Consider the following 25217-nt stretch of genomic DNA (forward strand, 5'->3'; position numbering starts at 1 on the left):
TAGTCGATTTAAATACATACATTTACATATTCGTCATATCTGCAAGGGTATATTAACTTCTGCTTTGCATTTAATTATATATAATTATAATTTTTAGTATTTATGTCAATTGACGGACTTTGACACTATGTGCTTGCGGGTAGTATTCGGTTGCTTTCCATCTGCGGTCATACTAAAAAAAGCTACAGTGAAGAGGAAGCAAAAATTGGGAATTGAAAAATTTCAACATCAAATATTAGTTGAAGAAAAACTAAAGTACGCTCGCTGATCTGTGCGGATTCCTTGCTGTTTACCACAACGCAATGATGACTGACGACAAAAGGTAAATTAACTCTATTAAATGCGTAGAGCACATGTGTGTGTATTGACTAGGGATCCCCCTCTCCCCTCTCCCCGCGACTCCAGCTCCAGCATCAACAGCGAGTCAGAGGATCGTCGGGCAAAGCACAAGAAGGCCAAGAAGCACAAGAAACAGAAAAAGTCTTTTTCCGGCAACGACGAGAAGGACAGGCATATCCATAAAAAACATAAGAAAGCGAAGAAGCGTCCCCACCGCCGAAGCGAGTCCTCGAACGACTCGGACGCGGCGGAAAATGCCAAGGCCAAGCTGCCAAAGAGCTCCGGATTGAGCAGCAAGTTCACCGAGATCATGCAGAAGGCAAGCCGCAACGGGGCCGACTTCCGCATCGGCAAACCACTGCTGCCCACGGACCCAAGCAGCCTCGTGGAGGAGATTACCAAGACCATTCAGAACAAGGTGCTGCCCGTCTTGGAGGTGGCCAGTTCGGGCAGCGAAAGCGATGTGTGAGTATTGTGGCGGGAGTCATGTAACCTTCGCCTATAGCTTTATTGATTTCAGCCCCGCCGAAGTGGCCAGTCCTATCATTGCATCTATTATAGAGGACGAGCTAAACTTGGAGGACTTGATGCGTCAGAAGGCTCTGCTGCAGGCTCGCCTGGGCGCCTATATGTCGGACCCAGAGGCCGAGGCCCAACCTCAGGCACAGTCGCACCCACACCGGCAGATTGTGCAGGCCAAACCAGTGGTCAAGGTGGTCACCTCAGCCCCACAGTCTGCAGCGCCGCTGGCTACTGCAACCAGTAAACATGCTAATATTAAACAGTCTAGCACGCATAACTCAAATGAATCCGATGTTATATTGTTGGATGATTCTAGCGGAGGCCAGCGCACTCCCGAGAAGCGACGACGCCACACATCCCCGCTCCCAGCAGCCCCGAGAAACCGAGCCCGCGATGACCCGGTCCACGGACGACGGGAACGGCGCTCAAGAGAACGAGACCGCACACCCACACGTCGCCGGGCAGCAGAGCAGCAGATGCCGGCCCTGCCGCGCAGCCGCAACCGCAACATGGAGGACTTACGGCAGGAGATTAACCGCGATAAACAGAGGGAGAGACGCGACCATAGCCGAGACCGGGATCGGCGTGGAGCAGAGAGGCCGGTGCCCAACGATTTGCGACCGGGTCGTGCCCGAGAGCGAGACGTTCGGCAAAATCGTAACCAACGGTCGCACAGCCGTAGTAAGTTTGAATCGGACAGGCGCCGCGAGCGGGAGCGGCAAAAGGACCGGGATCGAGGTGGATTTGACCGTGGTGGAGCACGCGGTGGTGCAGACAACGGAGACCGAGATCGTTACAAGGGTTCACTGAGCGAGGGGCAAAAGAAGTACGACAAAGAGAGTAGTGACGAAGAGGTCAACCTGGACATTGATATTGACGAGGACGATGATGACGAAGAACGCATCATTAAGCTGCGCCGGAAAAAGCGCGAGGAGCTCCTCAAGGTGGGTAACAAGTTTTTATGCCGTGATCTTATCTTAAAGGAGTCTTTCGTAACTGCCAACAGAAACTGGGCACGGGGCAGGAATCACCAACGCCCCAAAACTCCAACTCGTACGAGTCTCGGAGCACTTCGCCCGGCTCATCCCAACGCGACAGGCCTCCCAGGACTCCGACGCCCACACTAGCTGGGTCGGATCTGGCCAGCGCGGAACTGCCGAAGGAGCACCAGCAGCAGGACAACTCAAATAGCCAGAAGAACAGCTCCGTCAAGGAAAAACGAAACGATTGGGATATGTTTGCCGATCAGGATGTGGATTCCAATTTCGATGTGAGTCGCAGGATTGTAAATTTCAGAGACCATATTCTTCATCACAGTTATTTATCCGAGTTTAAATCCCCTAGTCACCCAACACAATCGTTCAAAGCAAGCACCAACACGAAAATCCCGCCCTTACCGACAACTGGGACGACGCAGAGGGCTACTACCGAGTTCGGATCGGTGAGGTGTTGGACAACCGCTACCTGGTTAATGGCTACACGGGCCAGGGCGTCTTCAGTAATGTCGTGCGTGGCCGAGACCAAGCTCGAGGACAGGCTAATGTAGCTATCAAGATTATACGCAACAACGAAATAATGTAAGAGGAATTCATATCCTAATCTGAATATTTACGCACTTTTGCTTTTATTAGGCACAAAACTGGCTTGCGGGAACTGGAAATTCTTAAGAAGCTTAACGACGCCGATCCGGAGGATCGATTTCACTGCCTTCGTTTGTACCGTCACTTTTTCCACAAACAGGTTATTAATGTTTATTATCAGTTGGCACTGGGCTTTATTACAATATATATTTTTCTACTGCAGCATCTATGCATGGTGTTCGAGCCTTTGGCAATGAATTTACGTGAGGTACTCAAGAAGTACGGCAAGAATGTGGGCCTTCACATTAAAGCAGTGCGTAGCTACACGCAGCAACTATTTTTGGCTCTCAAATTGCTGAAAAAGACGGGCATTTTGCATGCGGACATTAAACCGGACAATATTTTGGTCAACGAAAATAATCTTATACTAAAATTATGCGATTTTGGTTCTGCCTCGGCCATTAGCGATAACGAAATAACTCCGTACTTGGTGTCGCGGTTTTACCGCTCTCCGGAGATTATTTTGGGAATACCCTACGACTATGGAATCGACACCTGGTCCGCCGGCTGCACAATCTATGAGCTGTACACTGGAAAAATTCTGTTCAGCGGGAAGAGCAACAACCAAATGCTCAAGTTTTTCATGGATGTGAAAGGCAAGATACCAAACCGAATTGTCAGAAAAGGTCAGTTTAAGGAGCAGCACTTTGATCAGAGCTGCAACTTCCTATACCACGAGATTGATAAGCTCACCGAAAGGGTAAGTGTCTTTGGGATGATGAGGGAAGCCAATGCCTGAACTACAACAAGTTTCTTCTACAGGAAAAGATTGTTGTGATGCCGGTCGTTAAACCGTCGCGTAGCTTGCACCAGGAACTAATTGCTGACCAAAACCTGCCAGAAGATCAGCATCGCAAGGTCACCCAGCTCAAGGATCTGCTTGAAAATATGTTTGCCTTAGATCCGGCCAAGCGGATTTCCCTCAACCAGGCTCTAGTTCACCCTTTCATACAGGAGAAGATGTAGAGCGAACGACGACTTTGATTAAACGTAATTCTATTTTGCATAGCTCGTAAGACTACGATACGCCCAACTCGCGAGTTAGTTACTAGTTCTCGTTCGTTATCAGACAAACATGCTCACACAGAAATCACAGGATCTACACATCTATTCAATGCGTATACTTGTACGCTAACACAATCTGTGGTTTTTAGTTCAATGGCTTGTTTTGAGAACCGAATTATAAAAAATATTCAGTTAGCAAATGTTCCGCAACTTCTTATTCGTGTGTACCATGCGTGTATATAAGTATTTTAGAACTACTACTGTATAAAATGCATGTGACCGATTTGCGACACACAATATAAAAATCGTTAATGTGAATCGTATTAATTTGTACTACAATTTCAGTGTGCCGCTGTAAACGGAAGATCGTTCCTTGGCCTCGCGGCTGATTCAACTGGTAATAATTTATACTCACGACCTTGCAGAGGATGCCCCTCAAGTTTCAATCTGAACGTCCCTCCGAATGCCAAAAATTCCACTTATAAAGACCACTTTTTAAAAATTAATGATTTTTTATTAAGGTAGTCGGCACAGAAATGTTATTTCTATTCTTAATACATGGTTAATATCATTTATCTTATCTTATGAAATTGGTTTGATCGTAAACGAAATGGTTGTCCTAAGTTCAAGATCAAAAATTGCCACTGCAAGGGACGGGAAGCTTCGGCTGGTCGAAGAAAGCATCAGGCATATTGGCTTTAACCTGGCCGTCTAACCGTCCAGTTTCAGCTCATCTTACGCTAACCACATGTTAATAATACCATAATTTTCTTTAAACTTGCAGTTTGGGTTGTCCACACTAAGTGGAATATTCCACGACATCATCACTCTATTCAGAATGGAACGCCATGCAGGTGAGTTTATTTATATTTAATATCCAAGTGTAAATATACGCATGTACTTATGCTGGTTCAATACAAGTCCAAGTCCACTAATCCAAGCCGTCGATCGGTACCGGCAGCTCAAGTGCTGCCTGCAGAGTTTCGCTCGAGCACAGTATGTGCAGCTCCGCGGGCTGTTGCTGGCTTTTGAGCAAGCACTTGACTTTCTTGGCCTTCCAGTTGTTTTCCGCGTAGGGATCTCGCAGCAGTCCGAAGGCGCACTCAAAGATTCCAACACAGCTTATGGACGTGTGCAGAGTGCCGCAGCAGAGGACCACAACCTGCCCGTACGCATCCATCCGTCCCTGAATCCCGGCGTGCGTCAAGTTAGGATTGAAGTGGAATCCAAATTGCTGTTTGGTGCTTGTTAGTGCCGACAGCACTTCGGCAGCCGTCGTGCACTCTAGCTCATTTATCCCATCGCTGGCCGCGATGGTGAGGTGCAGGGCAGCATCGGTCCACAGGTCCACCAGGCTCAGGCTGTCTGAGTTAAGGCGGTCGAAGAACCATTCTCCAAACTTTCGGGCAATGGCGTGAATGGGGAAATCCTCTTCGTTTTGCTTGTAAGCCGAGACTGGGACGGCAGCTTGGCCTTTAGAAGGTAATCTGCTTGACTCCTGATCCTGATCCTGTTCCCAGTACTGAATCACCTTTGCTACGAGGTCCGCCTTAGTGAAATCTGTGGCTACGTCCGGCTGTCGAGTGTGCAAGTACCTGAACAGGAGTTCTCTTGTTATAGCGCGCTTGGAGAGCAGGATGTAAATGTCCGGAATGTGTGCAGTGAGCAGCCTAAGGGCTTCTGCAAAAGATGAGAAGTGCACACATAACACCGAAATTAAATAAAGTCCGTGTAGTGTAATTTTACCCTCTGGATCCTCGGTTGTCCACACATTTTTCGTGGTGCTATTGGCCAACTGCAGTAGGACCGGCGAGTTCTTCTCATTCACAAGTAGATCCCGAAGCCCTATCCTCTGGGTTTCCGAAATCGGCATGGCTACCAGCCAGTTATTATATTTTGTTATTATATTTCGATCAGCTGATACCTTTCGGATTGTGGTCACACCTAATAGTGTTGCCCACCGAAATTGTAAAAAAAACTATTTCACTGTGAATGGCAGATTATGTTCGCAGTATTAAGTGTGCATAAACCGTTCTTTGCTCATATGTTTTCGCACCCATTCGCAGTAAATATTTACTCCAGAACGAGTTTGCTACGCTCGCACATACAACTTTTGCAAAGATAAGCCAGAGAGGCTCGCACACCTTATCTCTTATCGCATAATTTCCGTCAAATATGTCGGCAAGACTGTTATAGCTAATTTTAGTGTCGAGTAAACCTACGAGAAAGCGTACGCCTACGGCATTTATTGACTGTGAACTCTGAACCAATTAAGAATGGATTCGCCCACCTCCGAGACGACCTCGCCTCTTCCCCCACCAATTGGTCCCTTTGTGGGAGCCATTGACGAGGGCACAACCTCCGCCCGATTCATAATTTTCCGCGCCGGAACCGACGAAATTGTGTGCTTCCACCAAATCGAGGTGGAATCAATTTTCCAGAAGGAAGGATGGTGCGAGCAGGATCCCATGGTCATAACGAAAACAGTCAACGAGTGCATCGCCGGAGCCTGCAAGAAGCTAGAGGCAGTGGGCGGCAAAGTCGAGGTGCGTCCTATTTCAAATAAGGCACTATCTGATCTGTTTCAGTCTTGGGCGATCGACGGGCCTTTATTGTTGTAATAATCAAATGGCAGATGGAAGGGCCGAAACTAGAAGTTAGCTACTGTCCAGCAGGAACTTTCGGTACACTTGCGCCTCCTCGATCCTCTCCTGGATTGTGCGGGGTGGTTTTTCCTCGGCGCATTCGTCCAGTTTCACGTATATCTGATCATTGTGGCCAAAGTCTCCGATGCGGCGCGGCATAACGTGGAAGTGAACGTGGGGCACGGTTTGCCCAGCCTGGGCTCCGTCCTGCACCGTTACAGTGGCGGAAGTGGTCTGGTAAATCCTCTCCAGCAGCCGCTGCACCATGCATACCGTCGCAAACATATCCGCCATCTCGGCGCAGTCGAGACCGCAGAGCCGCGGAGTTACTCGCTTGGTTGAGACCAGAACATGACCTTTGACCACGCAGCGTAGGTTGGTAAAGGCAAAGCAATGCTCGGACTCGTAGAAAATAGTGCGTTTGTCCACTATGTTGTTGGCAAAAGCCCGGTCGTGCGCAGGCTCGTTGCTGCGAACGTTGTAGGCCGTTAGGCTGTAGAGATCGTGTCGCCGGTGCTCAAAGCTGGGCATGCTCTGATACAGGGCCTTCAGTGTTGACACATCTACATCTGCTGTGCCGATATCCAGCTCCTGCTCGCCGCCGCAATCGGCCAGCACCTTTCCCCAGGGACTGACTATCATGCTGTGGCCCCAACTCTGCCGCTTCTCGTTGTGCCAACCCTGCTGGGCGGCAGCTACTACGAAGCACTGCGTTTCAATCGCCCTCGCCCGCAGCAGGATCTCCCAGTGCGCCTTGCCCGTGGCGTAGGTGAAGGCGGCCGGGTATGTGAGCAACTGGGCACCCAGTTTCCTTAGCAGAACCGCTGGCTCGGCAAACCGAAGGTCGTAGCAGATCTGGAGCCCAACCTGGCCTGTGGGCGTACTCACTGGTCGCTCCAGGCGCTCGCCCGGCGTCACGGTGTTTGACTCCCGCAGGCTTATCTCCTTGGTTGTGGCATCGAACAGGTGGATCTTCCTGTAGACCGCGGCCAGCTCCCCCTGCTCGTTGACCAGAACGTGCGCATTGTAGATCTTTCCCTGGTCGTTCAGCTCGTGCACGCCGCCCAGGGACAGCCAGATCCCGTTGCTCCTGGCAAGATCGCGGTACTGCTTCATCAGCTCGCCATCTAGTTTCTCTGACAACTCGAGAGTTTGGGCGCGGTTCTCGCCCACAAAGTCACAGCACTCGGGCAGGAAGAGCATGCATGCGTTCTTCAACTTGGCCCTCGACACCAGCTCCTTCACCTGGCAGAGATTTGCCGCTTTGTCGCTGGTGGATCGCATTTGGCCTACGGCAATGGTCGCACTTTGACCCTTCCGTTCTTGGCCGGACATCCTGCGCAGTTGTTGCTGGTGGGTGGTGACAATGCTGCGTCGTATGATTCTGACTAGAATTGACATTGAAACAGGCCGCCAACGGTGGAAAATTCCGTTCTAGTTACGTCGCAGGTTGTTATCAATTATTTTCACTTGGTTGTTTACGGCCTTTCCTCCCTTTACGGCTCCCCTGAACTTGCTTGTCGCCGATTCCCTGGTAATGGCAACAGTGTGTGCACAGCTGGGGGGAAAATATATAATTGATTGTAACGGTTTCAATTCGGTTTGAATGTCTAAAAATTACCGCTTTAATTCTGGGTCGTTTCAGGACATTATCACTATTGGTATAACTAACCAACGCGAGTCCACCGTAGTCTGGGATAGGAACACCGGCCAGCCGCTGTTCAACGCCATCATATGGCTGGACAACCGGACCACCAAAACGGTGGAGGATCTCTTGGAAAAGATTCCTAACAACGCCAGGAACATCAACTATCTGAGACCGTTGTGCGGACTCCCACTTTCACCTTACTTCTCGGGCGTAAAGCTACGCTGGCTGAAGGACAATGTTCCGGTGGTTAGCCAGGCCTTCTCGAAGGGTTCGGCGATGTTCGGCACCATCGACACCTGGCTAATGTACAACCTGACGGGCGGAAAAGACGGTGGCGTCCACAAGACGGACGTGACCAACGCCTCCCGGACCATGCTCATGAACATCGAAACCCTCCAGTGGGATCCCAATCTGCTCAAGTTCTTTGGTCTGCCCAAGAGTATTCTTCCAGAAATCTGCTCGAGCGCGGAGCTGTACGGCCACATTGCGCAAGGTGTGCTGAAGGGCATCAGCATAAGCTCGGATTTGGGCGACCAGCAGGCGGCTCTGGTGGGACAGCAGTGTCTGGCCAAGGGGCAAGCCAAGGCCACTTACGGCACTGGATGTTTCCTCCTCTACAACACAGGGCCCTCAATTGTGCACTCCCAGCACGGACTGCTGACCACGGTGGGCTACCAACTGGGCCGCAAAGCAGCCCCCTGTTACGCCCTCGAAGGCAGCGTGTCCATTGCCGGCGCAGCCTTCAACTGGCTGCGCGACAACATTAACCTCATTCAAAACTCAGGCCAGATCGAGACCATGGCCAGGGCCGTGGATAACTCACTGGACGTGTACTTCGTCCCCGCCTTTAATGGACTATACGCTCCCTACTGGAACCAGGACGCGCGCGGCGCTATTTGCGGTCTGAGTGAGGAGACAACGAGTGAGCATATAGTGCGTGCTACACTGGAGGCGGTTTGTTTCCAGGTCCGGGACATTCTTGATTCGATGCATAAGGATTGTAAGATTCCGCTGGCCAAGCTGATGGTGGACGGGGGCATGACTGTAAACAATCTGTTCCTGCAACTGCAGTCCGACCTTGTCGGCATTCAAGTGCTAAGGGCCAAGATCGCCGAGACGACAGCGCTGGTTAGTAGTTTTATGTGGGGAGTGAGCGCAGCTATTCTAAACGCTACTGTTTCAGGGAGCTGCCATGGCAGCCTACAAAGCTGTGGAGAGTCGCTACCAATTGGAGGCATCGCTCTCGAAGTCTGGGCCCCGGGAAGCTTTCAAGCCCTCGATTAGTGTTACCGACCGCAACCTGCGCTACCAGAAGTGGAAAATGGCCATCGAGCGCTCTCTAAACTGGGAAACCTCAACTCTACCGCATGGGGAACGCGAGGCCTTCGATGGAGCGTAGGTGCAGTTCATTCCTGGTAATGTTTTTTTACTTAGTTTGTGGGTGATCGTTTTACTTTTGTGCCAGTGGCCCAAATTTGGTTATTTTGCGTTCAAAGTTTCGATTTATTGTATATATAAAAATGTTAATGAAAAACGTAGAAAGGATTTTCTGTGCGCGTTGCTGCTCTGGCAGTGTTCCGCCTTTTCGTGCGGTCCGTTGCTCACATATTCTCCTCGACAGTGCCTGCCGCACCTGCGACCGCGGCCTGGTCCATCTCGTTGAGCATCAACACGCCTCCAGCGGCCTCGTCAACGGCGACCACGGCTGCCGGACCCGCCACGCCCACAACGCCCACCACTGCGGGTACGGCAACCATGCCGACGGCTAGCTCTCCGTTGTTGGGATGCGGATTGACCACTGCGATGGGCGGAATCGGGTTTCCACCTGGAAAGGAATGGGGCCTTTAGGGAGCTGTTACTCTCCACGTCGAGCCTTACGCACTTGCGTCCAATTCCAGTGGTGGATCGGCATTCGCTTCGGCGAGATTCGTTACTGACTTGGATTTCACACACTGGAAATCCACATGGCGACTCTTGGCCTCCTCCTTCTCCCAGGACATGTGGATGAACGGACGCTGCACATAGCTGTAGATCACCTCGGCCCGTCCGCCGGGACGTCTTCGGATTTTCTCCTTGTGGGTGGGGTACCCTTCTATGCCACAGCGGATTTTCTTTAAACCGCGGTCCTTCATCACCTGCTTGGCCACATCCCGGTTCTCGATGTATTTGAAGAATCGGTGCATGGCAGTGCTGTGAACGGCTGCGTTAGAAAGAAAATGGATTTAATTTCTTTGATGTCGGCAAGTTTTGAACTGATTTTCATCGCGGCAATATTTTTGGGCCCCACTCACTCTGGCAATACTCCTCGCCCATTTGGGGAGGAAACTCCTCGTCCCATTCAACCATGTCGTCTTCGAGGAGCACCACCACGTGACATTCTCGATCTCCGCGCTGCGCCGAGGCCACCATAAGCGGCAGAATTAGGTCTTCCAGGAAGAGCTCAAACTGCTGGCGGGCTCCTTCGTTGCTGAGCTCATGAAGAAGGCCTCCTTTATGTCGAACACAGAAGGCATAGGCATGTTACAAGCAAAGAAACGAGAGAGAAGCAGAGAGCAGGAAAGCAGGAGCACAACTCAGGTTCGTCCAGGCAGGAGCAGCCCGCGGTATACTCACTTAGGTTCTGGCAGCGCACCGTGGTGGCGTCGAAGGGGATCAGCAGGTAATCACAGGCTTCCTTCAGTTCCGGCACAGAAACAGTGGGCGGGCAGCGTATCACGCCGGTCTTGTAGTACTCCAGGATGGCCCGAAACACCAGGTGAGATATGCCGTCGGCCACGTCGTACTCCCCGCGATCGTTGGCATGCGCGAACTGGAATCCGGAGCCGAACATGGTTCCCAGCATCGTGGTGGGATGCGCTGTGAGCAGTGACTGCTCCACAGTGAATCGCACGCCGTCCACTAGCATAGAGATCCTCTCGGGCGGCGCCTGCAGACGGCCTCCCACGCCCACCCCCGAGCCTATTGCCTGGCTGCTGGGTGAAGCTCCGCCGGGGGACTTGCCGTCGTGCTTGGGCACGGCTCCGGACATATTGTGCTGGGGCCGGTTCAGCCGGCTGCGCTCCTTCAGGATGCGCCTCCTCCTCTCCTCGGCCGTCTCCTGGCCCTCCTCGCTGCTGTCGCTGCTGTAGGTGTCCTGTTTCTGGGGCAGGGTCTGTTTGCTGTTGCTGTTGCTACTACTGCCGTTGGGAGTGCTTGACATTTTTGCTCCGTTTGCTGGGACGCTCTACATGTATCTGTATCGGGTTTACACGCTTTAGGTGAGAGCGATTTGCCTCTCCCTTTCTCTTTTATTTGACAATTTGCATTAAATGAATTACCACTACGCGTTTATTTAATTTTATTTAGTCGCTGCTCCAGTATTTACTCGCACTCAAATGCGCGAATTTTACTGTTGTGGCCGCAAGCACTATTGTTTTACGATGAATTCCTTAAAAATGTAACTACAACTTTGAACGCCATTTTTATTAGTGGTGGCAGAACGTCTAGGTGTGAAATAGAAATCGATGTTTTTATGATACTATCAAATTTATTTTTCCTTCCACAATTATTCACTTGATTTAAAACCTTAAGAATTAAAAATATATGGATCCCAAAAATACTTCGAAGAAGAAAAAAAATTTACATATGTTTTTTTGTATTGCAAATCGCAAACGTCATACACTTTTCCATTCCTTAAAAACCTTTTCATCAACTTTTATTATAAAAATGAAAAAACAGAATACTTATTCTCAAAATATATAAATAAATGTTTATCGAACAAAAGAGCGTTATCGATACGTCTTGATTAAAGACACTATCGATGTTTTCTGCCAGTATGAGGAATTGATTAAATTTTAGCTGTGACTCGAACCACCAGAATTGTTTTAAACGTTGTCCATCACTGAAAAACACATTTTGGCTTACCGTTAGCTTACCGTTTGTTTTATTGTTATATCTAATATAAACAATGTCGATTTCTCTGGATTTTGGTGGCAAAAAGCAAGTCCGTGAATCTGCACTGTCTGCCAAATGTGGAGGACTACTTCAACAACTACACAAAGCAAGCAACCGAATTTGGTAAAGGAATCGTGATAAATGCCTTGCGCGGATATCCTTTGACGGGGGATTAGACCAAAGAGCCAGAAGGATATCGTGGACTAGTTATCCAGGAAACAGAGAAGATCATCAACGAATCGTCCGACAGACAGCTGCGTCTCACGGCAGTTTGCGAAGAGTTTACCTACTGGAACTGCGATAAGGTGCCCTTAAATGGCGATGTTTACCGACAGAGGCTTCTTCTGGCTGGTGTGGCCCAGGCTGTAGGTTTATTCACCCTTATAAAGGCTTTCTTATGACCTTCATTTAATCCACAGCTCTCAAAACACATCAGTGAGCAGGATCTAGAAGCAAAAATAGCACGGAACAAAGAGTGACCTCCATAATTCGTATGCGCGCAGTCCCTTGGATAAAAGGTCTGCGCGGAAAGCAGAACTTTTAGCATGATCATTAGAAGTCCATAAACTAGGTATTGGACGAAGGAAACAAATTTTAAAACTGTATTTCGGACAGACATTTTTACAAAATTTATTTATTATTATTATTTATTTAAATTGTAATTAAAAAAAGGAAGTGGTCGTTGAAGACCTTATATTTTGAAGACCTGTTCAAAAATTGAATTGAGTAGTTCGCGAGAAATCTTGACAACCGACATTAAAAACACAGATTCTAGAAAAAAAGCAATGACAATAAAAGCTTTATCTCCAAAACTATCAATCAGATCAACTTAAATATTTGGGACAAGATTATAGAGCTATTATAGAATTTAATAAGAAAATCCCGCAACCGGGATAAGCCGCGTCATTTGTGCCACGAGTTTAATAAGAACAAAAAAAAGATATATTGAATCCGTAAAGAGTTTTATTAGACAATTATAAATTTGAAGTTCAAATTTTGAATCGTTCAAGTTGCATTCGAAACGAGTTGAAACGGTGCTTAAAAATTCAAATGTCTTGTTAAAATTCAAATTTTATTAAGAATTATACCTCAACTATCGATAAAATCGGTCCAAACGGGAAAAATCTACCTAACCGGGAAACGTATCAATAGCCACCACTGATTACTTGCATTCGATAGTATATGCCCAAGCTATACGTATCGATTGTCACCACCGATTACTGGCATTCGATAGCTTAAATTTGCAACCGTTCATCATGGCGATCTGAGAAAAATAATTTTTGCTCAAAAATAAAATAAATAATCAAGAGAGTTATAATTACTTCGAATGCAAAAGTGATTGAGCAAAACGTAAGTTTGAATCGGTCGCAGCGCGAAATCCGACGAGTGCGTGTGGTCTTCGGTCAGTAACAAGTGCCTGGCGTGTGTCTGCGGCGGCAAAAAACCCAAATGTAAAATATATAACAAAATCCCAACACCCCCAAGAGTTTGTCGTGCGAAAGTGGCGCCCCAGGTGGGCGTAGTGAATTAGGCAGTGGGAAAAGCGCACAGATTACACACCTAGGTGTGCGGTTCGCAATAACAAATTATTTGTTACAATAAAAGTGGAAAAAAGTGAAAAAAAACTATGATTGCTCCTGAGCATTGGAGAACTGGCGAGGGGGGATGGCTGGCGGGCGAGTAGAAGCTCGCGGATGTAACACGCGCCACCTGCTTGCTCTCCCGTTCGCACTCACGCTCGGAATAAGCGCGCCCTTAACCGAGCGTGCTGTGTGCAAGCGAGACGGCGCCAGTGGGGTGTTGCAGCAGTCAGCGATTGGCTGGCAGCCCGAGCGTTTTTCTATATATTTTGTGTATTTTCGGAATGAACAAAAAATGTGGAAACTAATTTGAAATGCTCCTGCTGCCAGTATGTGACCAACTAACATCTATCTCTGCCCACCAGACCGGTAGATGCTCGTCGAAAAGCCAAAACAGTGAACCAAGCGCCAACAAAAAGCCAGCAAAAACAAAAGAGTGTGCAAAACAACGAACAATAACAAAAGGAAGCAAGCGGAAGGTGGCAGTGGACTAACTCGCCCCGAGAGAAGTGCAGAGCACAGAACTGCAAAGTGGCGTCGCTATTGGATATCCGTGCTGGGGCAGCAGCGGCGTCCATGTCCACGGGTCAACAAGGGTGGACCACCAAGAACCACGACCGCACCACAGCCAGGAGAGCGCAGCAGCAGCCGCAGCCGGTGTGGTGTCGCCAACTTTGGCCTTAAGCATGTAGTGAGTAGCATCGTTTGCCCTCTGAATGGGACACTGACGCTTACTGATTTCCTTTCAGGTCTTGCAGCAAAGAACCCGTTCTCTAACAAGCACAAGACACCAGGGGCAAGGTACCAATCGAAATAAAAACACACAAAAATCCAACCAACACCAATGAAAAATGTCACAAAGAGGTAAGCGCGGTAATCAGCACCACCACCAGTCGCACCATCCGCCGCCGCTGCAGCAGCAGCGCAAGGATGTTGAACCGCCACCCACCAAGCGGCGCAAAGGCAGGCCGCCCAATGGGGCGACTACGACTGGAGTGGAATCTGGAGCGGGGGCTGCAGTTGCGGGGTCAGAGCGGGTTCCAGTTTTACCTCTGAGCAACAGCAAGCATGAACAACCGGGGGATCCGGAGCCTGAGGCGGGAGGAGGTGAAGGAAGAGTTGCGGCAGGCGCCGGCAGCACTAGCAAATCCAAGTCAACGAAGCTGGCCAAGTCGGCAAGCAAGTGCAAGTCGCAAGGGGCGAGTTCGAGCAGTTCCTGGCAGGCGCGCTCTGTGGCGGACATTAAGATGTCGAGCATCTACAATCGCAGCTCAACGGAAGCTCCAGCTGAACTTTACCGGTAAGGAGAGAACTAGTGGACCATCCAGCAAAGATTTGACAGTAATCAATTGCTCTCCAATTGCAGCAAGGATCTCATTAGCGCAATGAAATTGCCAGACTCTGAGCCGCTGGCCAACTACGAGTATTTAATAGTAACGGACCAATGGAAGCAGGAATGGGAAAAGGGCGTGCAAGTGCCCGTTAACCCGGACTCCCTTCCGGAGCCATGTGTTTACGTTCTACCCGAGCCTGTTGTGTCCCCAGCACACGACTTTAAGCTGTGAGTTCACACCTAGTTAATTCCGATTCCACGACTTTCTAACTGACCCTGAACTCTGTCTTCCGCCTCTCTTTTATAGTCCGAAAAATCGCTATCTGCGCATTACCAAAGACGAGCACTACTCGCCAGATCTACATTACCTGACGAATGTCGTTGCCTTGGCGGAGAACACTTGTGCCTATGACATAGATCCCATTGACGAGGCCTGGCTGCGCCTTTACAACGGAGATCGTGCCCAGTGCGGTGCTTTTCCCATCAATGCGACGCAGTTCGAGCGCGTTATTGAGGAACTGGAGGTGAGTTTGCTGAGACTCTTTTTGGACCAATGTACTGACCGCTGTTTTAGGTTCGTTGCTGGGAACAGATTCAAGTCATACTTAAACAGGAGGAAGGCTTGGGTATCGAATTCGATGAGAATGTCATCTGCGATGTTTGCCGGTCGCCCGACTCAGAGGAGGCCAACGAAATGGTATTCTGTGATAATTGCAATATCTGCGTACATCAGGCTTGTTACGGCATTACAGCGATTCCATCTGGTAAGCGGCGTCTGGAGTGAAGATAATTTTAGGGTTTGCTTATTTGGACTTCCCTTTCAGGCCAATGGCTATGTCGCACTTGCTCGATGGGCATCAAGCCGGACTGCGTGCTTTGTCCCAACAAGGGCGGCGCCATGAAGTCCAACAAGTCGGGCAAGCATTGGGCACACGTCTCCTGTGCCCTGTGGATACCGGAGGTCAGCATTGGGTGTGTGGACCGCATGGAACCCATTACGAAAATCTCAAGCATTCCTCAGTCACGCTGGTCTCTGATCTGTGTCCTCTGCCGCAAGCGCGTTGGCAGCTGCATCCAGTGCTCAGTGAAGCCATGCAAAACCGCCTACCATGTGACCTGCGCGTTCCAGCACGGCTTGGAAATGCGTGCAATCATTGAAGAGGGAAATGCTGAGGACGGCGTGAAGCTGCGCTCCTATTGTCAGAAACACAGCATGAGCAAGGGTAAGAAGGAGAGTGCTGGTAACCATGGCGGAGGCAGTGCCTCAGTTGCAAGTGCCATGCACAAAGCGAACAGGTACGGGAGCGGGGCAGGTGGAGCAGCAGACGATGTCAGTAACGCGTACGGGAAAACTGGAGAGGATTCGCGCCGGCGGAAAAATCACCGAAAAACTGAGCTGACCTCCGAGGAGCGTAACCAAGCGAGAGCTCAGCGTCTTCAGGTTTGTGTTTTTAAGTTGAACTTGCATGCCTTCGGTGCTAACATTTCCGTTTTACTCTCAGGAGGTGGAGGCTGAGTTCGATATGCACGTGAACGTTAATGACATTAGTTGCCATCTCTTTGATGTCGACGACGATGCTATTGTTGCCATATACAACTATTGGAAGCTTAAGCGAAAGTCTCGACACAACCGCGAGCTAATCCCGCCCAAGTCCGAGGATGTGGAGATGATAGCTCGCAAACAGGAGCAACAGGACATGGAAAACCATAAGCTGGTGGTTCACTTGCGACAGGACTTGGAGCGAGTTCGTAATCTTTGCTATATGGTCAGTCGAAGGGAGAAGCTTTCGCGCTCTCTCTTTAAGCTACGCGAGCAGGTCTTCTATAAGCAGCTTGGAGTGCTGGACGAGATGCGCCTTGAGAAACAGCAGCCGAAACAGGACGAAAAGCAACGGCCTGTAATGGATCTGGACGCAGTTATCTACGCCAATGATGGACCCACGTTGTATGACCGCTTCTACAGCTCGGCTGTAGGACAAACTGTGCCGGCACAGTACCAGGATTTGAAGTACATCCTTGAACAGCTGATGGGTAAGATACAGAGTGGTAAACAGGGACGTGGCCGTGCCTCTCAGTCTCCAAACAAGCGCAAGCAGCCTGCAAAAGCGTCGCCCAACAAAAAGCTCAGCAACGGCGCCCTTAGTTCCCGCACGTCTTCGCCTGAAAAGCCAGCGACATCATCGAGTAAAGTGGGACCGACCTTCGCGAAGGTACGAGGTACGCCTGGGAAGCCTCCTACAGGGAGGCGTGCCTCAAAGAGCAGCGCGGCGGCGGCGACGTCGGCCCACAACAGAAATCAATCGCACCCAAATATCCGGAGTAGCCCGTCCTCCCATTCGTCAAGCGGCAGTTCATCATCGGGTAATTCCAGCTCGGCGAATGGTAGCAGTAGTTCCGATAGTTCATCTGGAAGTGAATCGGGTAGTGAGAGCGGAAGCTCCAGCGCAGCCAGCGGAGTCTCCAACCGAAAGTCCTCTTCAGGAAGAAGCCCCCTTAAGAAGCAGAGCTACGCCCGCTCCGTTGAACAGCGGCAGAAACAGCGCCAGCGTCGCCAAAGTGAGGCAGCTACGGGTGCGTCTGCGGCGTGTCCGGATTCCAGGTCCGGGAGCAGCTCCACCGAAGACGAAGTCGAGCGTCGTAAAAGTGAGCAAGACCCGGAGCGCGGGACGAGACGTGGACCAGTCCACAGCAAACCAGTACCTAACAAGAGCCAGCCAACTAAGTCAAAACCAATCACAGACGCAGGTGCTGGTGCAACAGCGAGAAGGAAACTGTCCACGACAACACGAGGCCTTGCCCAAATGGACAGAGATGCCGAGGAGAGCCTGTCGAGCGATGAAAGTGAAGAATTGCTGCCTCTGAGGCGCGAACGCCAGCGTGACACCACAACGACGTCTGGATTGGTACCGACTGGCAACTCGACCACGAGTCGAAAGATGGCTCAGCACATATACTCCGACTCGGAAAGCAGCTCTTCGGCCCAAGAAAAAGACCCAGAAGAGCAGGCAACTGTGGAAAGCAACGTAAGTGATTCACAGAACCAGCAAACGATTCGGACGAAGGCGGCTATGAAAGAGTTTGTGCCTGGAACAGCCGCCACAACTGCCGCCACTCCTCAAGCTGCGCCATCGGCTAGCAAGGCTAAGTCGACCAGGGAAGGAAATAACGCGAAGGAAGGAGGTAATAGTACCAGTACCACTAACAGCAGCAGCACAAAGTCTAAAACGAATTCGAATGTCAAGTTGCCATATCCGGCAGATCTTCTGGTAGTGCCACAGCGTCAGGCAGCCAAGAAGGCGTCCGAGAACATGCGGTCCACGAATCTCGCCACAACGCTGCAGCCAGATGCCTCTGACAAAGTCCGAGAGCCGGAAACGAACTCAATGAACTCAACGAGTGCCAAGAACAAGCTCAAGGACTCGGGCTCCCGAGCAGCGCCAGAAACGGATAAATCCAGTCTCGAAAAAGTCAGACAAAAAGAACAGCCACAAAAAGCGGGTGGAAAGGCATCCGAAAACGCACCCGTGGAACGTGGGAAACGTGGAAGACCACCAAAGGTGGCGAAGGACCCCCGTCCACTTCTGCCCACTTCGGAAAAAGAAAAGACTCCGGCTCCCACGCAGTCTCCAACCAAACCCCCACCTGCCCCTGCCTCAACCAAGTCAAACTTTGCCGTATCCTTGGTTCCCCAAAGGCAAGCGGCTAAGAAGGCGGCAGAGCAGTTGAAGAGTTGCAAACCCGCTTCGGAACCCTTCCTAACTGGCAACGACACTGCGGAGAAGGAACCAGCGACGACAGCGACGGGACCTGGTACGGGAGCATCTGCGTCAATTATCACCACGCCAGTAAAACCGACCCGACGGACCTCACTTAAGGAGGCACCAAGTACACCAAAGGAAGCCTTGAGTAGCAGAAGAAGGTCGAAAGAAGATGCGGCAGTGACCCCTGTAAAGACGACCACTCCCGTCAAGCGTCGCGTTGCAGCACCCAATCTTTCTAGTTCCAGTTCCGGCGACAGCGACAGCTCTAGCTCCTCCAGCAGCTCTGGAAGCAGTTCGAGCAGTGGCGCCAGCGACTCCGACAGCGAATCCCAGGCCAGCGATTCGGGGAAGACGTTAAACAGAGAGCCTGCTCAGGCCCCTGCGTCAGTCCCTGCTGTGTCCTCCATTGTGCCAAAGCGTTCACCTCGCAAGTCTGTGGACAAGCCTGCAGTCTCAGCCGTTACGGTTGCACCAGTACCGCAACCTCCAGCTACGCGGTCTCGTCAGAATTCTGCCACAAAATCGCCAAAGAGAGCATTGCAGAAGCCGGTAGCAACCGCTCAGGAGGATGTCTTAAGTATTCCCAAGGCACAGCTGCTTCGTGGTCAGGGGTCTTTGGAAGAAAGTGCAAAGCAAGTCCACTTAGAACAGGCCACCAAACGGGCGACTCGTGGCTCCAAATCGCGGCCCCCTTCCCCCACAGTCAAATTTTCTCCAGAAAAGACAACCTCCCGCCGCAAATCCCGAGCGGATGACTCGCCCAAGAAGGTAGCCAATCTGGAGCACGAAATTAACCAAAGGAAAGCGGCCAGTGGCAAGGCAACTAGTTCGCTGGACAAACTGCTGAACAAAAAACAGCAGCAGATGAACCCTTCTGCACCAGCGACACCACCATCAATGTCGCCGACGCAACCTACTTCCGCCATACCCACAGAGAAAGGTCAACGCGAACCCGAAGAGGCGCCTGTTCACCAGACCAACTTGGAAGCTCGAGAACAGGAGCCTGAGACTGCGGCAGAAGCTGGTGAACTGCCAATGGATATTGATGAAGAGCTGACCACCGCTCCAACGCGTACGCAACTGTCTGCTAGTGCCAGTAAACTAGCGGACATTATCGATGATGAGCGACCACCGGCTGCTCCGCTCCCTGCTTCGCCCACTCCTACTCCTACCTCTAATGACGAGTTGTCCGACGCCGGAAGTGATCTCAGCGAACGACGGCGCATGCGCTGGCGGTCCAGGCGGAGAAGGAGAAGACGCAGCCACGAGCCAGACGAGGAGCACACGCATCACACTCAACACCTCCTTAACGAGATGGAAATGGCCAGGGAACTGGAGGAGGAGCGTAAGAATGAGCTGCTTGCGAATGCAAGTAAATACTCGGCGTCCACATCCTCTCCAGCAGTCACGGTGATTCCCCCTGATCCGCCGGAAATCATTGAACTCGACTCGAACTCTGCGAACTCTGGCCCAGACCAGCAGCAGATACTGCTGCAGGAGCAATCCTTGCCAGCTCCGCTTGTTATGCAGTCCCCTACGTCAGAGGCAGTTCCAACTACTATACAGCAGCAGCTGCTCCCTTCGCACCAGCCACTAACCGATCAACTTCCTGTCGAGCAATTGCCGCCAGTGTTGACGGAGCCCATTGTTGACACCATTCTCGAGATGGAGGACAGTAAATTCGCAAACAACTTCGCGTCGAGCTTAGCAAGCGTGCTAAATCCACCCAATCCAGAACAGATGAGCCTACTGGGATCCAGCATGGAGAGGGGAAAGCAAATCAGTGAAGAGGATAGTATTCAAGCAACTAGAAATCTATTGGAAAAGCTGCGCAAAACCAAGCGCAAGCCACAAGATGACTGTTGTTCTAAGGAGGCGGTCGATCTATTGCCTCCAACTCCAGCCATTCCCTCGGTATTTCCATTCCATAATGCAGCGGACCCTGAGGATATTATTCACGCCCAGAAAGAACAGCAGCAACAGCAACAACAACAGCAACCACAAACTTGTATTTATGGCAACTCATCTGGTCCAAACTCTGTGGCCTCTTTGACCATTAAGGATTCACCCATGACAGCAAATAGTGAAAGCTATGCAAACAGCCTTACCAGCACTCCAAATGCTACACCCACAAATGCAACAATGAGCAATCTTGGACCCGGCAGTGGCTTCCAAGTAAATTTTTCGAACTCTCAGCAAACGCCAACGTTGAGCCTCTTCCTCGAAAAGTCACCCCACCAAAAAGGAGCTTGTCCGCTACCCAGCAATGGCGGAGCTGGTGCTGGAGCACCTGGAGCCACTCCCGACTTTGTGGACTTAGCAGCGGCGGCGGTGAAGAACACTCTCGGAAGCTTTCGCGGAGCAGCTGCCGTTCCCGCGCAATCCGGCGCGGCAGGCAACAACAAGATCAGCGACTACGACGATAACACTCGCATGCAGTCACCGTTCGGAAGGATTCAGTGGAACGAAAACGACCTTATTGCGGAGAGAAGGAGTAGCTCGCCCAGTTCAGTGTCGGAGTCCAATGATCCTCCTCCGCCACTTGCAGCCGCAGCGGCGGCAGCAGCATCGGCGGCACGTACACTTGCCCAGCATGAAAGCTGTAAAAACTACTTTAACAACTATGCAAGTGGAAATGGAGGACCTGGCAGCGCTGCAAATGCTGCGGCGCCCTTTAACCATGCTTCAATGAACGGTATTGATCCCATGCCAATGTTTAACAACACAACTGCGTCGCAGCATCAACAGACAACGCCAACGCACCAGCAGCAACAGCAGAGGACTCCAAATAGTCAGTACAATGGAGGGATCTATCCACAGCTTGCGGCCATGATGCACCCACAGACAACGCCGACGGAAACGTCACCTAGCTTGTATGGCAATGGCACAGTTGGCGGCGTTGGAGTTGGTGTAGGTGTCGGTTCTGTACAGCCAGCGACACTAGCTCCGCCGCCTCAGGGCACGCAATACTCCGGGACACCTTACTCCACAGCCGGCCTGGGCATGCTTCCTGTACAGCAGGCTGCGCTTCCACCAGTTCCCGTTCAGGCCACCTCAACCACGAATCATCAATTCGCCCTGACATCACCGGTGGATGGAAAGATGCCGACTTATCCGAGTCAGCTGCTAAGCAGCTGTGCTGAAGCAGGCGTGGCCTCGATGATGCCACCGACGCCCCCGGTTCCAGTTACAGCCAAGGAGTCGCCGAGCAAAAGGAGCAGCGTCAGTAGTGCCAGTTCATCCAAGAAGCAGTCGCACAAATCACCCCAACTGCCGCAAGGAAAATCGCCAGGTAAATCTCCCCGGCAACCCCCAACTCCTCCTGCACCAGTTCCCATAGTGGCTTTGCCGCCAACCAAATACGACCTGCAGACACACACGTTGCAGGGCAAGCCACGTCAAAGAGCTCCGCGAGGAAGCGGCGGCTCTGGGGCGCAGGGCAGAGGAAGAGGACGTGGAAGGGGCAGAGGACGCGGTGCCGGAGCTGCGAGTGGAATGGCAATGGTCCTGCCGCCGCCAATGACAGACTATGGCAGCAACACCCATATAGTTAACAATTTGGTCGGAACGCCCTTTGAGTTCAACAACGAGTTCGACGACATGGCAGGACCAGGTGTGGAGAATCTGCAATCGCTGAGGGACCGGCGTAGAAGCTTTGAGCTGCGAACGCCACGGGGGCAGAACAAGCCATCTACTACGCCAACTACCGCAGCAACCACCAATCCCCTCCTGCACCCAGTATTGCCGGGACCTGTGGACATGAGAACCTATAATCTTGGATTCGAGGCGCCCCACAGTACAGCCTCCCAAGAGGCCTACCAAAATAATCTGCTCGGTGCCTTCGACTCGGGAACCGCAGATCAAACTCTCAGCGAATTCAATGAAGAGGACGAACGCCAGTTTCAGTCGGCTCTTCGAGCTACTGGTACTGGATCCTCTCCCAGCAAACAGCCCTCAGCGCCGACGGCGCCAGTTGCAGTCCTAGCTGCGCCCAACCCGCCACCTGCAGCAAACCTCCTTCTGCACTCCACTGAAGCGAACCAAATGGCACCCAGTGCGGTTGCCGCTGGCGCTGCAACTCACCTGGTGGAAGGCTCGCTGGTAGAGGCTTCTTTGGAGGCCACGTCTGAGGAGGTCTCAATCGACTCGGACAGCACAATACTGCACACCAAGACCTCGATCTCCGATGCCCGAAGTCAGCTGAAACTCAAGATTAAGAGCCCGCTGGCCTATCCGGATCACTACAATGTCATGACGAACAGCAACAGTCTGAATTTGTCCAGTACCCTAGTGCAGGCCTCTAATGTAGTGCAAACCACGGTGTCTACCTCAACGGTTGTGAGTGCGTCATCTGCCGTAAGCGGCAATTCGCGCCGCATGCGAAAGAAAGAACTGCTCAGTCTCTATGTGGTTCAGAAGGATAACCACAACGACGACAGCTCGTGCGGTCTGCCTGCCGCTTCCGACAACTTGCCGCTGGATAACCTGCTGCGAAAGTCGGCGGAGGAGGAAGATGAATTGTCGGCCGGCAATGGGTCGAAACGGTTCAAGAAGAACTCTAGCAGCAGGGAGCTGCGTGCTCTCGATTCGAACTTGTCCCTGGTGGAGGAGCAGCTGTTCTCCAGCGGTTCTGGTGCGGGTGCGGGAACAACATCCGGCGACGGGAGACGGCGCAGCGCTTGCAGCTCTGGCAGCAACAACGACAACAATGGCAAGACGGGAGCTGCCAGCAGTGCAGGTAAGCGGCGAGGACGGAGCAAAACCCTTGAAAGCAGCGAGGACGACCACCAAGCACCCAAGCTGAAGATTAAAATCAGGGGATTGGCCGCGAACGAGACTCCTTCGGGTATTTCAAATGCGGGCGAGGGACAGAGCTACAGCTATGAGATGACCCGAAGGGCTTGCCCTCCTAAGAAACGTTTAACAAGCAATTACAGCACACCCACGCTGGAGGAGATCAAGAGGGACTCGATGATCTACCGCAAAAAGGTTATGCAGGACTTTGACAAGGGAGAGGACAACAATAAGCGGGAGGGCATTGTCAAGGAAGAAGAGTCCCTCATAATGCCTCAGCCCCCCAGCAAGCGACCTAAGTCTTCCAAGCCCAAGAAGGACAAGAAGGAGAAGAAGCGCCAGAAGCAGCAGCAGCTGATCCAGAGCAGCAATACAACGACCATGACCACTACGTTGATTGAGAACACGGCCAGCGCATCGCCAGGAGACAAGCCAAAGCTGATCCTCCGTTTTGGAAAACGGAAAACGGAGACCACCACGATGAGCGGATGCGTGGAACAACCACCGGCAGTGGAGGCACTTGCACCGGCACCCCTGCGCTTCAAAATAGCAAGAAACTCTTCAGGCGGCGGCTACATAATAGGTACGAAGGCGGACAAGAAGGACGAGCCAATGCCGGAGAACACCTCCCCGGTAACGGAGCTGCCGCTGATGACGCCCCAAGGAGAGGCTTCTCCGCAGAGCCTGTTGCTCAACAGCTTTACCCCGCACTCCCAGAATGCCAACGCATCGCCAGCTCTGCTTGGCAAGGATACGGGCACCCCCTCGCCGCCTTGCCTGGTCATAGACTCCAGCAAGAGTGCCGACGTGCACGACTCCACATCTCTCCCCGAGAGCGGCGTGGGCGCAATGGGCATGCCGGCGTCCCTTGTAGGCGCTACAACCCCTCTGTGTGTCAACGTCGGAAACTACGAGAACAGCAACAACTCACTGCCCTCGGCAAGTGGCACCGGATCGGCTTCCAGCAACTCTTGCAATAGCAACTCGAACAACAACAACAACGGCAGTGGAGGAGGACCCGCCAGCGGAGGGGGCAGTTTACTTCCATTGAAAAAAGACTGTGAGGTTAGATGATAATCGTAGAGCGCGAGAGTGCCGCATGTACGGGTATCCTTTCCCGTCCCTTCCTTCATTTTAATTTGTCGATTTCCCCCTTCGTGATTTGATTCCTTGCCCTAGCCCATTTCTGAGCGTTAGCCTTTATTGTAAACAGGAGCCCCCCCCCAATCGAACTTTAAATTGTACAGTTAGTTTATAAACCCCTTTCCCATTCTTCTATCCGTCTCTAACTGGTTTGTTGGAATCGCATCAGCGTAAACAAGATATTATCCCTATACATATAATATATACATTTGATTAATATGCATATAGCACATTATGCGAGAAACAGAAAATATAAACTGTAAATTTTTAGTGAAGCAGAATGTACAATTAAGGTTTTGTAAAATACTGTATTAAAGTTATAAAAGATAAAAGAACGCAGACACAGACAGTCGTCTAGCCTAACGAAAATCCAAAAATGCTCTCGGTTTAGGTTTATGAATGCCTCCATTCACATTCACCCATAAATCCTTCCACGCCTCCTACTCACTAAAAATGATTGATAAAACCAAGCATATATTCTAAACACTATTTATTAATAATTATTTAATAGAATGCGTAAAATAATCGTAAAATATTAGCAAAAACTGTTAAATGCGTGCAAAAGTAACAACAATTTCAACAATTGTAGCTATAGTCATTAATTGTAGTTCTTAGCGAAAATCAAAGTCGGTTGTCCCTGACCGCAATCTAAGTGCATATATAAAGCTCCCTCTTCCCAAAACCTATACCTAGAGAGATGAACAAGAAATTAACAACATATTACCCTACCATTTTCGAAAGGGAAATGTTTGTATTTTAGCGTGTAAGAGTGCAACGTATCGAAAAACTGCAGATGACGTAGGTTTTTTTTTTGTTTTGCGTTTTATAAAGTGTTAAAGCAATAGTAATATAGGCAAACGTACACTGGTTTTCT

General features: G+C 50.9%; 6 protein-coding genes and 1 pseudogene across 12 annotated transcripts; 4 read left to right on the forward strand and 3 right to left on the reverse strand.

Annotated features, from left to right (window-relative positions):
- Window positions 1-162: 162 nt before the first annotated feature.
- On the forward strand, window positions 163-3890 carry LOC108145996 (serine/threonine-protein kinase PRP4 homolog). Of its 2 annotated transcripts, XM_041708445.1 has the most exons (9): window positions 163-322; window positions 406-804; window positions 860-1805; window positions 1868-2131; window positions 2206-2438; window positions 2493-2601; window positions 2665-3201; window positions 3264-3491; window positions 3852-3890. In XM_041708445.1, exons 1-8 carry the CDS (start codon window positions 303-305, stop codon window positions 3465-3467), a joined length of 2712 nt encoding a protein of 903 aa, XP_041564379.1. In that variant the 5' UTR covers window positions 163-302; the 3' UTR covers window positions 3468-3491; window positions 3852-3890. The 2 variants fall into 2 exon arrangements, with proteins under 2 accessions (XP_041564379.1, XP_017127239.1); XM_017271750.2 differs by lacking the exon at window positions 3852-3890 and having other exon boundaries at window positions 3264-3824.
- A 400-nt stretch (window positions 3891-4290) lies between these two features.
- On the reverse strand, window positions 4291-5421 carry LOC108146001 (uncharacterized protein C3orf38 homolog). Its single transcript, XM_017271756.2, has 2 exons — window positions 5253-5421; window positions 4291-5186 (listed from the first exon to the last, which is right to left on the reverse strand). The coding sequence occupies exons 1-2, from the start codon at window positions 5377-5379 to the stop codon at window positions 4438-4440; spliced, it is 876 nt and encodes a 291-aa protein (XP_017127245.1). The 5' UTR covers window positions 5380-5421; the 3' UTR covers window positions 4291-4437.
- LOC108145998 (glycerol kinase 2) lies at window positions 4313-9337 on the forward strand. Of its 2 annotated transcripts, none has more exons than XM_041708446.1 (3): window positions 4313-4360; window positions 7797-8927; window positions 8983-9337. In XM_041708446.1, exons 1-3 carry the CDS (start codon window positions 4355-4357, stop codon window positions 9196-9198), a joined length of 1353 nt encoding a protein of 450 aa, XP_041564380.1. In that variant the 5' UTR covers window positions 4313-4354; the 3' UTR covers window positions 9199-9337. The 2 variants fall into 2 exon arrangements, with proteins under 2 accessions (XP_041564380.1, XP_017127240.1); XM_017271751.1 differs by lacking the exon at window positions 4313-4360 and adding an exon at window positions 5525-6052.
- On the reverse strand, window positions 6085-7684 carry LOC108145999 (nitrilase and fragile histidine triad fusion protein NitFhit). Its single transcript, XM_017271752.2, has one exon. The coding sequence runs from the start codon at window positions 7550-7552 to the stop codon at window positions 6164-6166; it is 1389 nt and encodes a 462-aa protein (XP_017127241.1). The 5' UTR covers window positions 7553-7684; the 3' UTR covers window positions 6085-6163.
- LOC108146000 (BTB/POZ domain-containing protein 10) lies at window positions 9282-11289 on the reverse strand. Of its 2 annotated transcripts, none has more exons than XM_017271755.2 (4): window positions 10413-11289; window positions 10091-10285; window positions 9682-9999; window positions 9282-9624 (listed from the first exon to the last, which is right to left on the reverse strand). In XM_017271755.2, the coding sequence occupies exons 1-4, from the start codon at window positions 10996-10998 to the stop codon at window positions 9401-9403; spliced, it is 1323 nt and encodes a 440-aa protein (XP_017127244.1). In that variant the 5' UTR covers window positions 10999-11289; the 3' UTR covers window positions 9282-9400. The 2 variants fall into 2 exon arrangements, with proteins under 2 accessions (XP_017127244.1, XP_017127243.1); XM_017271754.2 differs by having other exon boundaries at window positions 10091-10288; window positions 10413-11280.
- Window positions 11290-11626: 337 nt separating this feature from the next.
- On the forward strand, window positions 11627-12547 carry LOC108146002 (annotated as a pseudogene).
- A 412-nt stretch (window positions 12548-12959) lies between these two features.
- Window positions 12960-24618, forward strand: LOC108146170 (PHD finger protein rhinoceros). Of its 4 annotated transcripts, none has more exons than XM_017272069.2 (8): window positions 12960-13082; window positions 13678-14003; window positions 14062-14612; window positions 14679-14873; window positions 14953-15169; window positions 15220-15409; window positions 15470-16086; window positions 16148-24618. In XM_017272069.2, the coding sequence occupies exons 3-8, from the start codon at window positions 14164-14166 to the stop codon at window positions 24272-24274; spliced, it is 9795 nt and encodes a 3264-aa protein (XP_017127558.1). In that variant the 5' UTR covers window positions 12960-13082; window positions 13678-14003; window positions 14062-14163; the 3' UTR covers window positions 24275-24618. The 4 variants fall into 4 exon arrangements, with proteins under 4 accessions (XP_017127558.1, XP_017127559.1, XP_017127560.1 ...); XM_017272070.2 differs by having other exon boundaries at window positions 12964-13183; XM_017272071.2 differs by having other exon boundaries at window positions 12964-13134.
- Window positions 24619-25217: the final 599 nt, after the last annotated feature.

Source organism: Drosophila elegans, unplaced genomic scaffold (assembly GCF_018152505.1).
Source record: "Drosophila elegans isolate 14027-0461.03 unplaced genomic scaffold, ASM1815250v1 contig_208, whole genome shotgun sequence".
Classification (NCBI taxonomy): domain Eukaryota; kingdom Metazoa; phylum Arthropoda; class Insecta; order Diptera; family Drosophilidae; genus Drosophila; species Drosophila elegans.